Source organism: Juglans regia, chromosome 2 (assembly GCF_001411555.2).
Source record: "Juglans regia cultivar Chandler chromosome 2, Walnut 2.0, whole genome shotgun sequence".
Classification (NCBI taxonomy): domain Eukaryota; kingdom Viridiplantae; phylum Streptophyta; class Magnoliopsida; order Fagales; family Juglandaceae; genus Juglans; species Juglans regia.
Window position 1 is genome coordinate 35,746,612 of NC_049902.1, and position 13,651 is coordinate 35,760,262.

At 34.1% G+C, this 13,651-nt stretch overlaps 2 protein-coding genes across 2 annotated transcripts; one reads left to right on the top strand and one right to left on the bottom strand.

The window, feature by feature from the left end:
- The first annotated feature begins 892 nt into the window (after positions 1-892).
- LOC108983093 (early nodulin-like protein 3) lies at positions 893-2,312 on the top strand. Its single transcript, XM_035687418.1, has 2 exons — positions 893-1,194; positions 1,593-2,312. Exons 1-2 carry the CDS (start codon positions 987-989, stop codon positions 2,045-2,047), a joined length of 663 nt encoding a protein of 220 aa, XP_035543311.1. The 5' UTR covers positions 893-986; the 3' UTR covers positions 2,048-2,312.
- A 167-nt stretch (positions 2,313-2,479) lies between these two features.
- Positions 2,480-10,498, bottom strand: LOC108983708 (protein disulfide-isomerase 5-3-like). Its single transcript, XM_018955441.2, has 15 exons — positions 10,243-10,498; positions 9,352-9,442; positions 8,988-9,082; positions 8,163-8,220; positions 7,094-7,278; positions 6,906-6,963; positions 6,032-6,072; positions 5,813-5,887; positions 4,973-5,029; positions 4,493-4,559; positions 4,252-4,398; positions 3,799-4,020; positions 3,045-3,197; positions 2,878-2,955; positions 2,480-2,770 (listed from the first exon to the last, which is right to left on the bottom strand). Exons 1-15 carry the CDS (start codon positions 10,281-10,283, stop codon positions 2,693-2,695), a joined length of 1,446 nt encoding a protein of 481 aa, XP_018810986.1. The 5' UTR covers positions 10,284-10,498; the 3' UTR covers positions 2,480-2,692.
- Positions 10,499-13,651: the final 3,153 nt, after the last annotated feature.

Genomic DNA, 13,651 nt, shown 5'->3' on the forward strand with positions numbered 1-13,651 from the left:
CATCTGATTTATTAAATTAACCAAGTTCGAATCGGGTATATACAAGAGAAGCTCGAGTTGGTCACAATCTGCTCTATTCATTTGCAGCCCAAAATATAAGTGAGTGACAGATTGAAGCCCATCAAAGAAATATAAAGGGCCTTCTGATGGAAGCCCATCAATGATATATGAATTCCGGCTAGTTTTGTTTTTTTGTTTTTTTAATCGAGAGTCAAGATTATGGCCGTTTGGATACATAAAATAGTTTAAATTAAAATATTTGATTAAGTTTTAAAAAATTATAGAAAAAATATTGAATAAAATATTATAAAGTTAAAAAAAATTATTTCAATTTTTTTTTTAATATAATTTTTATTTTAAAATTTAAAATTTTGTATTATTTTTGTATGTTTTGTTTGAAAATTTGTTAAAGTTGTAATGATTAAATAACGATTAGATGGAAAAATTAAAATTTTGAAATTGAAAGTATTTTACATTTAAGTGATATTTAGAAAGAAAACATTTTAGAAGAATTTAGAACAGTTGTATTACTAAACGAACCCTATTTCTACGTGCAAATTTGTAGCTCTCGCGGTGAGAGTGATCATGCCAAGACAGGTTTTTGCGTGGATACTGTTCTTGAAATGAAATGTTAATCTTAACCGAGGGCACAAGACATGAATATTCCTGATAATGGTCAAGCAAAGTATAAATCCATACACCCAAGTTATTATTATTTTGTTTTTATTTTTATTTAAAAAAAAAAAAAAGTGCGTGAGAACCATGCATAAAGGTGCACATATGCTATGCACCAGAAGTCAAGAAACTCCCAAGAAATGAGAATATGAAAAAGTTACAAAAGCTTCCCTGCCACAATTTCTAAACTTCGGCCTACAAAAACCCCCCCCTATCACCAAGCCATTCTCATCACCCAACTAATCTCTCCTTAAGTTTAAGAGATTTCTCTTCTTTGGCAGGCAAAATCAAAACTATTTTTCCCTTTTGCAATGGCTAAAAACAATTTTCTGTCAAATCACCAAAAGAAAACATTGCATTCAGTGTGGCTCGTCTGTCTCATGCTATTGATGCATGAGGGAGGTGCTACTGAGTTTACAATTGGAGGCTCTAAGGGCTGGACTGTTCCAACTGATCCTAAGGAAGTCCACTACAATCAATGGGCAGAAAATCACAGGTTTCAAATAGGAGACTCCCTGGGTATGTTTTTGTTCCTTTTTTTTTTTTTTTTTTTTTTTTCCAATTTAAAAATATTGCTACAAAGCTTTGAGAGCGATGTCAAGCAGTAAAAATACATCATTCTCATAATCGATACGTGCATTCTATTACACAATAGACAGTATCCAACAACTTGTATGATAGCATACTCTTGATCAAAATTCCACAATGTCTTTTGAACTTTCACAATGAGAAAGATTCATATATCTAGTTTTTGTTTTATTTGCATGTATATATATACTAAGGACTATATGTACTAAGGACAGTTTATTAATGAAGCTTATCTTTTGAAGAAAAAAAAAAAGGGAACAAATATAGCATTTGATCTATCCTCTTAAATAACTTACATGAGTTCTACTTTACTGTTTTACATTTTGCAGTGTTCGTCTATCCACCCGACCAAGACTCGTTGCTTCATGTAACCCAGGAAGACTACACCAATTGCAATACTGAATCTCCTATCGAGAAATTCTCCGATGGTCATACTGTCTTCAACCTGAAACAATCTGGGTCTTTCTACTTCATAAGTGGCAACAAAGACCACTGTCTCAAAAATGAAAAGTTGGTGGTGATTGTGTTGGCAGATAGAAGCAACAAAACAGGCACAGATTCTCCTCCACCTTCAGGTTCAACAGAGATAACTCCAGCTCCAGCACCTGCCAATGGAGAGTCTCCATCGCCACCGCCTGTTGATACTGTGGAGATAAACCCGACACCAGCTCCTGTCAGTGAACCTTCTCCTCCTCCTCCAAGTGGAGCTTCTTCGGTCTCGATAATCGGCTCTATTAATTCCCTTGGAGTGTTCATTGCTGCATCTCTTGTTCTACTATTTTAAGCATTGATGCGTTTGTGTTTGCATCATTCGAGTTTGATTCCCGCTCCTTTTTTTTTTTTTTTTGGTTGTCACCACTAATCTTCGTACAGACCTTTGTGCTCAGTGCAACTGGGTTTTCAAAGGTGGAATGGCTTGTTACATAGTTGAGCAATAAGCTGATATTGGCATGCTATTTGGTGTGCTTATTTTTTATTTAAAAAAAACAACTGTACGTAAGCAAAGAAATAAAATGGATTTTTATACTGTGTGCAGATGATGTTTAGTCCAACATAACCTTGTTTTCTTTCGGTTTTTAAATCCTTTTTTTTTTTTTGTTCCTTGTTTTATTCTTTAGGTGATGAGAATTAGGAATCTTGATTTTCACAGTCTAGACCATCAACTTATCCTACTATCCAATTATTTTATTTGATTGGGGGGGAAAGAAAGCAACAAGAAAAAATAATGAGGCTCAACATTTCAAGCAACCATAAAGCTCAGATTCCTTTTTCTAAAATCATTTAATGTTATAGCAACTACAATAACTAACAGCTTTCATGCTTCACTGCATATATATATAAAGGAATAATTTGCAATTGGTCCTCACTAGTAAGTGGGAGTCTTGGATAAATCAGAATTTCTTAAAGGCATAAAAATTTGACCTATCTATCAAAAATTTTTTCCTAATTCTACCTTCTTCATCATTTTAATGGTGTTGTACAGAATGGAATCCAAGATTCCGGCAACCTGAAACGCAAATGAAGTACAGTCAACAATAGCCAGCCATTTTTGCTTTTTGGGTGATAACCACCATTGAGATGTGAGCATTAAAAAAACAAGCAATGGATACCAACCGTGAAAACACCACCGATGATCGCGCAGACATTTGTGATAAAATGTGAAAAGGACTTTGGATTCTCAGTTACTAAAACCTGACAGAAAGAAGAGAGAAGACAAAATGGAAAATCAGAAGCAGGGAAAAAACTCTCAATACATGAAAGCATATAGTTTGATACTAAACCTGCATTGGAGAAAGCTCAAAATGGAATTTTGCAACGGGTATGTATATGCTCTGTGCCAAGCTGCTGTGGGCTGTGTACTCATACTCCTCAATTAATTTATGGGATCCCCTTATCATCACCTCTGTTTTGACTACTTGAAGATAATGCTCTATCTGAAAACGAAATCAACTGATAAATATGCATCTATATAGAGTTTGAACATCACAATATTCTCCACATTTATAGCTCGTACAGTTCATTAAACATTTTATCCACTTGTAGGCCAAAAAAAAAGGACGTTTTGATGATCAGAGACGGGAAGTATTTCTAGTAAGGTAACTTCTACTAGATGAGAGCCAATAAGTATTTCGAATGATATATGTAGATCAAACTGATTCAAACTGGTTCCAGTCCTAGAAAACATTGTAACTTCAATGTTAATTTAAACAAGGGGTGCAAACCATCTTCATCCACCAATTTCCACATAACTGATATGTACAATATATTGGAAATTATAAATTTTATGTTCTCGGTGCTTGGCACATATAAACATATATATATAATTTTTTTTATAAGTAAAAATTTATTGCCATCAATGTGCTTGGCATATTCTTCAAGTCTATGCCTATTCTCCCTGTGAGCGCAAGACGATGCAAATCTGTTTTACATTATCAAATGGAATAATTATCCACTAATTTTGGCATGTGAAGAACATTAGTGAAGCAAAGATGAAATAAATAAGATGGAAGGATCGGATAAACTTTAAAAACTTACAGTAACATTTGCACCTAAATCGCGATGATTAATAAATGATCGCCCGTTCAACCTGTCATGGCTTCCACCAAGATAAGGTATAAGGCGCTTCACATCACTCATCACCCTAGGCGCTATCTTCCGACCAAACGAAAGATGGTTTACGACATGTGACATATTCATTTGAGTAGTATCAAAGGAATGGGCTCCAGAATGAGCTGAGATGATAAGGTTTCCGGGAACCTGCAGAGAACAAGACAACTTTTGTTTGAAACTTAACATCGAAGAGAAAAAAGCAAAGTATTCCCTTTATGCACGATTTACAGGTCAAAGAAATTTCCAACATATTGTGAGAATGTAAAAAGAGACCCTGTATCGCCAATGTTATCGCTTGTGTGTGTTCTTGCCAACAACAGTTGTTTATAGAGCACTTAGAAGATTCAAGAAATACTAACTCCACTTTATAGGACTTACCTTTTTCACACGCACGTGCCCTTCAATTCTGCATCCTCCTGCTGACGGTGCTGGCCTTTTCATATTCTCTGTCGTATTTTCAGACTTGCCCTCCAAAGCTAGCTTCTGAGACTCCGATGGAATAGGTGCAGCCAAAGCTTCCATTGTCTGCAAGGGAGGAAACTTAGCATCAGGCCTTGTTGCACCCTTAATGGGTATTAACTGCAGGAAAGTTGGATTAAACTCCTTGAATCTTCTGTACCTTAATCAAGCTATCTGCATCTCGATTTCCATAATAAGATTCATGGTCATGGTGTCCATGGTTATCCCTGTGACAAAAAAATAAAAATCAAATAACAAGGAAGCAAGAATTGCAGGAGACAGGTAGAACAACTCCTTCCCCGCCCCCGCCCCCCCCCCAAAAAAAAAAAAAGGAAAGAAAGAAAGAAAAATGAAAAGGTACACAATCTTTTATTATTGTTGTTTTTTCTTTCATTGGTAAGTTAAATAACATGCTATGATCATTGTTTTTCTCATTGCAAAGCTAAACAATCTCCAACCCATTTTTATTTCAGGAGGAAGATGCAGTGATAATCATTTGATTAATTTCACTCATAATGGACGTAGATATGAAGCAGATGAAAGCACGGAGTAAAATGTGCAAAGTTATTCAAGATATAAAAATCACTGAAGAACATCAGTTGAGAATGCTGGACACAAACAAAAAAGATAAGCTATTTACCTAACATCACTTCCTTTCCGAAAAATACGAATAGATGGATACCCTTGTATGTGGTTCCTGAACAATGAAGGTGAAGTTAGCAAAAAGATGATAACAGACAAACTATTCGAAGGAAAAGACAGAAATAAACAAAGTTTTATTCTAATGTGGCACTGTGAACAGCAGGAGTATTTGGAAGTCACCACTTTGTTTTTTGAAGTATAGAAATCACCACTATACTTACATTGGAGATACAAGGAAAAACCCTCCATCTTACTAGAATTAACCTAGAAACCCTAGGTGAGACGATCACAACTGAAGTTGCCATGTCTTTGTGCATATTGTGCTTATGGTACTTAAGATAAGGTACTAGAGGGAAACAAAAAGGGCACAAAAATATGGGATCACTAAAACCAAAAGCAATCAAACCTATGAATTCTTTTTTTTAGGTAAGACCAATGAAAATTAAGCAATTGACCCTAATGTCTGGAATAAACGTGCATTGAAAACCTACTAACGAATTAATCCTCAAAACCACCCACAACCGCACCCCCAAGTTTTTTTTTTTACAAAAAGAGGAATTAAAATATTTTTTGAAAAAGTATCAAAATAATCATTCATCAAAAGCATTGTTATTAGTAAGAAGCAATGGAGAATTTTGATAGCAATTATAGCATGGGTAACAAATATTCTGATCATGATAGTATGCAGAACCGTCCAAAAGAGTTATTATTCTAACATAATTTAATTTTGATAAAAAAAAAAAAAAGGTTCTGTAATGAATCTGTATGCAGCCAAAACTAAATAAAAACACCAGCAACAAAGAACCTGCAAAGAAGAAAATGTAAATCTAGAAAGTACCTCCTACACAAGTCAGGTTGTTCAGTGCAATCTACCTTTCCCAAAAGAATCCGTCCATCCAACTCTGGATCATATCTGAATAAATAAGTGCACACATGAGATTCTGGGTACCATGGAGTGAAAACAAGGCTACTAGACCAATGTCATGGATGAGATGACGGTATTATAAGCAAAATTCATCAAAACTATAGGAACAATATAAGCTGAAGAGTGAAAAACCTTTCCCTTATAGCTTTAGCTGCCTTTTCCCATGCTGGTTTCTGAACAGAAAGAAGTAAAATGAGGCATGCAACTATTGAAGACATCAATTAAAAAGGGAGAGCAATAACAAGATAAATTAATCAGATCTGACAAGCAAACAATTGACAAACTACAAATGTCTATTAGACAAGTGAGAATTTTACCGAGAATTACGAGAGGGGAGAGCATTGGTTACAACATACAATTGATATTTTACAATTTTCTTGTTTCACAATTCCCACAGATGTTCAACATATTACAACATCCCAATTGCACATACAATGATGCAAAACCATGTGTCCAGAGTGATTAACAAGGAAAATGAAAGCAAAACAAGCTTCTTGGAGGAAATTTTAGGTGGAAGTGCTCCAGTCAGGAGGTACAACTGCCAACAACCCACCAAGACAGACACATCTCAACTAGTATTTGCTGTAACTGGTATATGATCATGCATTCTCCATTGCTTGTTCTCTTCCAATGTTGACATAAGAAACCACAAATTTCAAGAAAGAGGTATGGTTGTTTTATGTTCCTGTAGAGGAAGGAGATGGATAACATGGTCTATTAAGAACTAGCTATTTGGGGGAGTTGACTAACATTAGGTCCCTCAATTCTAGTTATTCTTTCCCTTAGGCTCATGAAACTATATATTTGGTGACAGATAAGATATGCCTGAGGCAACTCAGCCCTCTGTAAGCACCACTGTAACATACTTAAGGGTCCAAACCTTCGAAAAGGCACCATTAATGGGGTTCTAAATTCTCCACTATTACACGGCAGCAATTGTTAATTAAGCACCACTGAAGTAATCACAACTTTTCAAGATAAAAGCTGAGAAATTTAAGTATGATACCAGGCGATTGCTCCAGTAGCACCAAGGAGCGTAGAAATTGACAACCAAAATTGGATACCTGCAGATGAATTGTTGCGGGCAAATTAAGTGGTGGCACTGCCATAGTTGGTACAAGGAGATTCTACAAAAATCAGAAAATTAAAACGAAAAAGAATTACAGGTCTGAAACTCAGAATTGACCCACTTACACATGAGTATATGTATCAAAACTCTGAGCTGTTAGTGGAACAGAGCCTTCAACAGGTTCTTCATCAACTTCATCCCCATGCTTAATGTGATGTGAAATTGTTCCTGAGTGAAACTCAGCACCAGTGGGTCTTAAATGGGGATCTATAGAGAACTTGCGAATCGTTTTTGTTATATTCAACCTGTTCTGAAAGTAAAGCCCACAGAATCAGACCGATTATACCATATTAAGAAAATAAAAATAGATTAATAAAATAAAAAGACCCAAGAAGGAGCAATTTGGAGCAGAAACGGATGGCTAAATTCCTTTAGAGAATTAATCGATACCTAAAAAGAGCAACTGAGTCCTAAAGAGTGTAATGTAACCTGAGGAAAGAGGAAATATATAGAAGGGCAGTCCCTGAATAGAGAAGTTAGAACAAAGTATACATGATATTGAGATCTCAACACTGTCACAGCCACACAAAAAAGAATTTTACATTGAAAATAAATTTTGAAGTCAAGGTGCAAACCAGTTTATGCAATCTTAGTACTATATTTTGGTTCAAGTTAGCCAGTGTAGCATATCATAACTGAACTATTAGCTGAAGTAGTGCATTATGACTGGACTACTTGAGCATGCTAAACCATAAATAATATCTACCGCAAAGAGTGCAAAGCCCTTCCTATAAAAACTCTCCTCAAATTGCCTCAACTTTCAAAGTCATTATGAATTGTGATTTTGATTAACAATTGGTGACTATCAACATATAATGCCCCTAAATAACACTAATCTTGTATGAAAACTAATTATTTCCTCCAGTTTCTAATTTTATTCCTTAGTGAAAGAAGAAAATGTTTGCTCCTTTTTTATGAAAAGATTCTACATGGATAACAATAGAACATCAGAGGTATAAAAGCATGTGTAAAAGAACAAAGTTAAACAAGTTAGTAGATTATAAGATAAGAGTGATAACTACATCTTGATTAAATAAATTGTTTGAAAAAAAAATTAGATAACTGTAAATAAAGTTTCATTTACAGAAGTAATCGATGAATTGAATTGAATTGAATTGAATAATAGAAACTTACTGTTCCCAAGATATCACTCACGTCTACTGATGCAAATTCACATGAAAGGGCAGGAAAACTACAAGACAATTGAGGAGAAATGAGTAAACCAAATTAATGAGACATGCACGCATGCAAGCACAGAAGTTCCCCATACTAGTAGACATCATTAGGAGCCAAGAAACTAAGACGGACATATAACATGGCTGGCAACGTTGTAGGAAAACATCATGAAACTTAAATCTATTACAAGCTTAACGAACTGGAACCTTAATCTATTAGAAGCTCTCCCAAACTCAGATACATCATGAACAAGAGACTTTAGCTTCACCTGCCCATACCTTCGTATGTTTAAATTCATTGCACATCTTCTTATGATGTCAATACCCCTCACCATAAGTTTTTGTATACAAGTAAACGATCCCAGTATCTCATCAACAACAACTCATCTATAATCTATGCATTCACGCATAAAGACGTGTTATATTTCAGAAATGGTCTAAAAAAAGCTATGACACCAACAGCAGAGATATAGGGTGAGTTTGGATCCCAAACTCATCTCAACTCATCTCAATTCATCATTATAACTTTTTTAAATCCCAATACAAAATATAATAAACAATTCAACTTTTTCAAATTTCAAAATAATAATAATATTAAAAAATAATATTCTAACAATATTTTATCATCTCAACTCAACTCAACTCAACTCACTTCAACATCCAAACACAACCATAGTGTGTGTGTGTGTGCACGTCTTGAGCCCTACATGCATACATCTATAATCTCAAGATCACTTGTACAAATTTCATAAACCAAAAAAAAACCAATTCCATAGCGCTTTACCTGATATTAAAATCAATGCGTAAGAAGTCTCCATCAGAACTTTTGTCGACAATCACAGCTGTAGATGTACTGACAGTCAAGTAATTATTCAATTCCTGTAAAGTGAACATTGTGATTCACGTCAAGAAACGAAAGTTACCAGTAAAGGCAAACTATTTAAATAAAAGATTGGCACAAATAAAAAAACAAAAAATGGAAAAAATAGGTTTACTGCTGTCTAAAAAGTTAAAAACTTAAAATGAACACCCAAAATAGATGAAACTAGTATCTGTATAAGATGGATTAATGATCAACCTCAAAAAGTGACGAATATTGTATCATCTGCATATCAAGCCCATAAATAACCAGCTGAGGAGGTACCTACCATTCCAAATAAAAACATCATGGACAGAGCGGCTACTATGGATAATCCTGCACCTGATAATGATGCTTCTGTCAAATCTCTTGGAATTTTCCTGTAGAGGGTAAAGAATAAGTGGCATAATAACTCCATAAAATCACACTGACTCGCAGAGGGAATAATGTATACAAACTTTTATGCAACTTGTAAAGCAGAAAGGAAAAGAGACCAGCAGTTCCACCTCAACGCTTTCACTATGCTGTAGTGTAGTGAGTCTGGTGATGGCCCAACAAGCAATTGAATATTTATAGACATGACTAATAGCTAATAGATATGGGGAGTGATTAACATGGGACTTCGGGCTTTCACTACTTAGAACCGAAGTTAGTACCAATTACATCTTTAAGCTCATTCACAAAAGCCAAAACTCCCAACCCTAGAAAACCTTACAACAGCAAATTCTTTCTCCACAGAGCCAGCCAAAGTTCTGATAATTCTACACAAGTCATACCAATGCGTACATGCCGACATATGCAGATATGACAAACACTAAAATTACAAAAAACACAACTCTCAATATACCAACAAAAACACACTGATTTCATTAATCCAAGAGGTTGAGAACACTACAAAACAAAATTAACCGGCTCATATCTCAATTGCTCAATCGACCCGATCCAGTCATTATTCACAACGTTCTGAGCATTATATATATATAATTCATCGAAATATGCATACATAGATGCATGTACGAGTGTTTCTTCGTATTAATACAATACAAAAAACCCAAGCCCATGCACACACGATAGACAGAAAAACAGTTATCATTTGTAGCAGAGATTTTGCAAAAATGAAAAAGTACAAAGAAAAGTGAAGGAAATGTGGAATTGAATATAAGTGTGAGAGAGATCTGACCTGTAAAAGTCGACGGACTTGATCTTCTTGGCGGAAATCATGGTGGCAAATTTTAGATTTGCAGAAGAGAGGGAGAGCAATAGAACGAGAGAGAAAGAAAGAAGCTTAAAGCCCAGAATACAAGGGCACAACAGATCTGTTGGAGGTTGGGGGAGCGAATAGGCTTGTTTGGTCTCTCTCCGTCTCTCTACGTAAACACAGTAAATCTGAGTGCTCAGGTAAGAGCCAAACAAATCTCGCGCAGTGACGCCACCGTTTTTTGCTGATTTCTTCTTTTGATAATTTGTATAATTAAGGTAGTTTTTAGACATTAAGGTTTCGTTTGGTTTTTTAATTTCTCTCGATTCATTTCAACTCATTATTATAATTTTTTTAAATTTTAACATAAAATATAATAAAAAATTTAATTTTTTTAAATTTTAAAATAATAATAATATTAAAAAATAATATTCTAATAATATTTTATCATCTCAATTTAACTCAACTCACTACAACATTCAAACACAACTTAATACTTGTTTTTCTTATATTAAAAATAATTTATTATATTATCAGTGGTGTAACATATATTTCATATCCTATAAATAATTTATAAGATTTAAATTTTAAATTTTAAATTTTAAATTTATTATTATTTATGCTCTACATATTAATTTAAGAATATAATTTTTCTATTAAAAAATAATAAAAATGAGAATGCGTACCGCAGCCTTTTTAAAATTTTGAAGGGACTGCTTATCAAGATTTAAAATAAAAATCGGAGGGGTCTCACATCTATCACCGTCCGAATTTTCTTCTAGTTTTAATTATGGAATTGGATGATGACATTGATGAGAGCGTTGATAAGGAGTTTGTCTAATAACGAGATTAATTTGCTACATGATAACCAATTAGAACTCGATGCGTAGTGTTTAAATACCACGTAACTTAGCCCAGTTTAAATTGAGAATTGAGATGAGATAAGTTGAGATGAAAATTGAAAGTTAAATAAAATATTTTTAGAATATTATTTTTTAATATTATTATTGTTTTGAGATTTGAAAAAGTTAATTTTTTATTATATTTTATGTGAAAAATTGATAAAGTTGTAGTGATGAGTTGAGATAAGTTGATGATCTAAACATACTCTGATGAGATGAGTTGAGATCATTTCTCAATCTAAACGATACCTTACAGTATTTGAGAACCCTGTCTTAGATTTTAAGGTCTATATTAAACAAATTTAACTAGGTGATCTAATTACTTTTCTTGCACTCGGACTATAAATAACAAAATGTGATTAAGGCTCGTTTGGATCGTGAGATGAGATGAAATAGTTTTAGATGAAAATTGAAAGTTGAACAAAATATTATTAAAATATTATTTTTTAATATTATTATTGTTTTAGAATTTGAAGAAGTTAAACTATTTATTATATTTTATGTGAAAATTTAAAAAATTTTTAATGATAAAATGAGTTGAGCCCATTTATACATCTAAACGGGGCTAAATATATCAAGCAATTGGGAAATTAAAAAAAAAAAGAAACGGAAAAAGAGACATTGAGAAAAAGGGAAGCACTTGAGCCCATTTTTCCTTCTCTTGGGCGCCAAAGACTGATCATCATTTGATCTCAAAACAAAATCACAAGGACCATCTGATCATTTGTTCAGATTTTTTATTATTATTTTAACACTTGTTCCATGCTTCCAAAGCGTGGGGTATTAGGGGTTCTACCCGCACCCTATGAGACGGGTTAGCCCCCTTCGAAACCCAGCCCCACACAGTGGAGGTGAGGTCCCCTATACCATTCCTCGAATGAATTCTTGCTATAAAAAATTCATAACATATCTACAATCAACCCACAAAAAATAATTAAATAGAGAGAGAGAGAGGGACTGAGAGTTGAGAGTGAGGGACAGAGCCTCATAGGGAGAAAGTTGAGAGAGGAAGAGACTAAGGGAGAGACGACATTGTGGCAGGGAGAGATTGGGAGAGAGAAGGCATCATGGGCCGCAACGAGGTTGAGAGTAAGGGAAAGTATAGAGATTTGGGAAGAGAGGGCTATGGTTAAATTGAATGCCTCTAAACGATGTCGTTTTGACAACGAAATTATTTTTATTTTTATATATATATGAAAAAATTTGGTTGTCAGTGGATTTGTGCACCAATGCTAAGTGGAAAGGTAGACTTTAATGAAACGGTGTGGATTTGAAAATAAACATTTATAGTCTACGTCAACATTGGTGCATAGATTAGTTCGTGAATCCGCTTGTAGGTAGAAGAGCTCTATATATATATATATACATGCCTAGCTCGCCTTTGTTTCCCTTGTGGGGCAGGGGTCACCATCACCCGCATGGGTGGGCGGCGTTGCCTGCTCCACCCAGGTGACGGGGGTGCTTTTCAAATATGTTGGAGGATTTCTGCTAGAGAATTGATACAACTACAAAAGTGACAAACGAAACTTCGAATTTCAGTCTTTCATATTTTTGTGTTTTTGGACATCTTTTTACTTCAAATATATATTTTTATTTTTTAATAAACACGTGAAGAGGACTATATATCTATCTACTTATATATAAAGTGCGAATGCTGGATGAACAGTATTTTCGTCTAATATATTTGTTTTCAATTTTACCCCTACTTTTATATTTATTTTCCATTCCTGTCCTTGATTTCTGTTATCTTGTTTGTATTTTTACAGTATTACCCTTCTCTTTTGCCGATAACTTTTTTGTCTTTATCTCTCATTTGTTTTCATTTATTGCTATTTTTACGTTTTTATCCCTCGGTTTATTTCCAATTTTTCAATTTTCTACTCTTCTTCCTTTGAATTTGTTTGCCGAGTTACTTTAGTCTAATATTTTTGTTTCTAATTTTGTCTTTCTTTGTATTCTTAAATTACAACTTCTATTTCTCATTTTGCTTCACCGCCTAAATATTATAATCTTTTTACCTTTACGATCTTATCCATTCCACAGACTAAAACTGACTCAAATATTGTTATCTGTTTGTGCTCTCTCTATTCTCGCTTTCTTTAAAAAAACAAAAATCTCTATGTATTTCGAATTGCTCTTCTTCTGAATCTCGGCAATGCTAGGTATGCTTCCTATTCTTTCTTCTCTCAGTGTTGCAGAGTGAATTTCTTACGCTATAATCACATCATACGCATATACATGACAAAAAAAAAAAACCCAAACAAAATTAAAACCATATTTGCATATTCACATCTGATCAAGTAGATTAGTACTTCACAGAAAATAACCGCAACAAAATCAAATAAATCCATACGGATATACATCACACCAAAAAAAACCCAATCACAATGAATAAAATCTTCTGATTTTCATAACTTCAGTAAGGAAATCTTCCGATTTGCTCGCAGTTTAGGAGAGAGGGAGAGAAGCAACAAACCGATGTACTGACA

Coding starts and splice junctions, on each gene's coding strand:
- LOC108983093 (XM_035687418.1), top strand. CDS start 987: ATGGCTAAAAACAATTTTCTGTCAAATCACCAAAAGAAAACATTGCAT. Junction 1,195..1,592: donor TCAAATAGGAGACTCCCTGG/GTATGTTTTTGT, acceptor TACATTTTGCAG/TGTTCGTCTATCCACCCGAC.
- LOC108983708 (XM_018955441.2), bottom strand. CDS start 10,283: ATGATTTCCGCCAAGAAGATCAAGTCCGTCGACTTTTACAG. Junction 9,443..10,242: donor AAGTCCGTCGACTTTTACAG/GTCAGATCTCTC, acceptor TACCCTCTACAG/GAAAATTCCAAGAGATTTGA. Junction 3,198..3,798: donor ATTTAGGTGCAAATGTTACT/GTAAGTTTTTAA, acceptor TTTCGTTTTCAG/ATAGAGCATTATCTTCAAGT.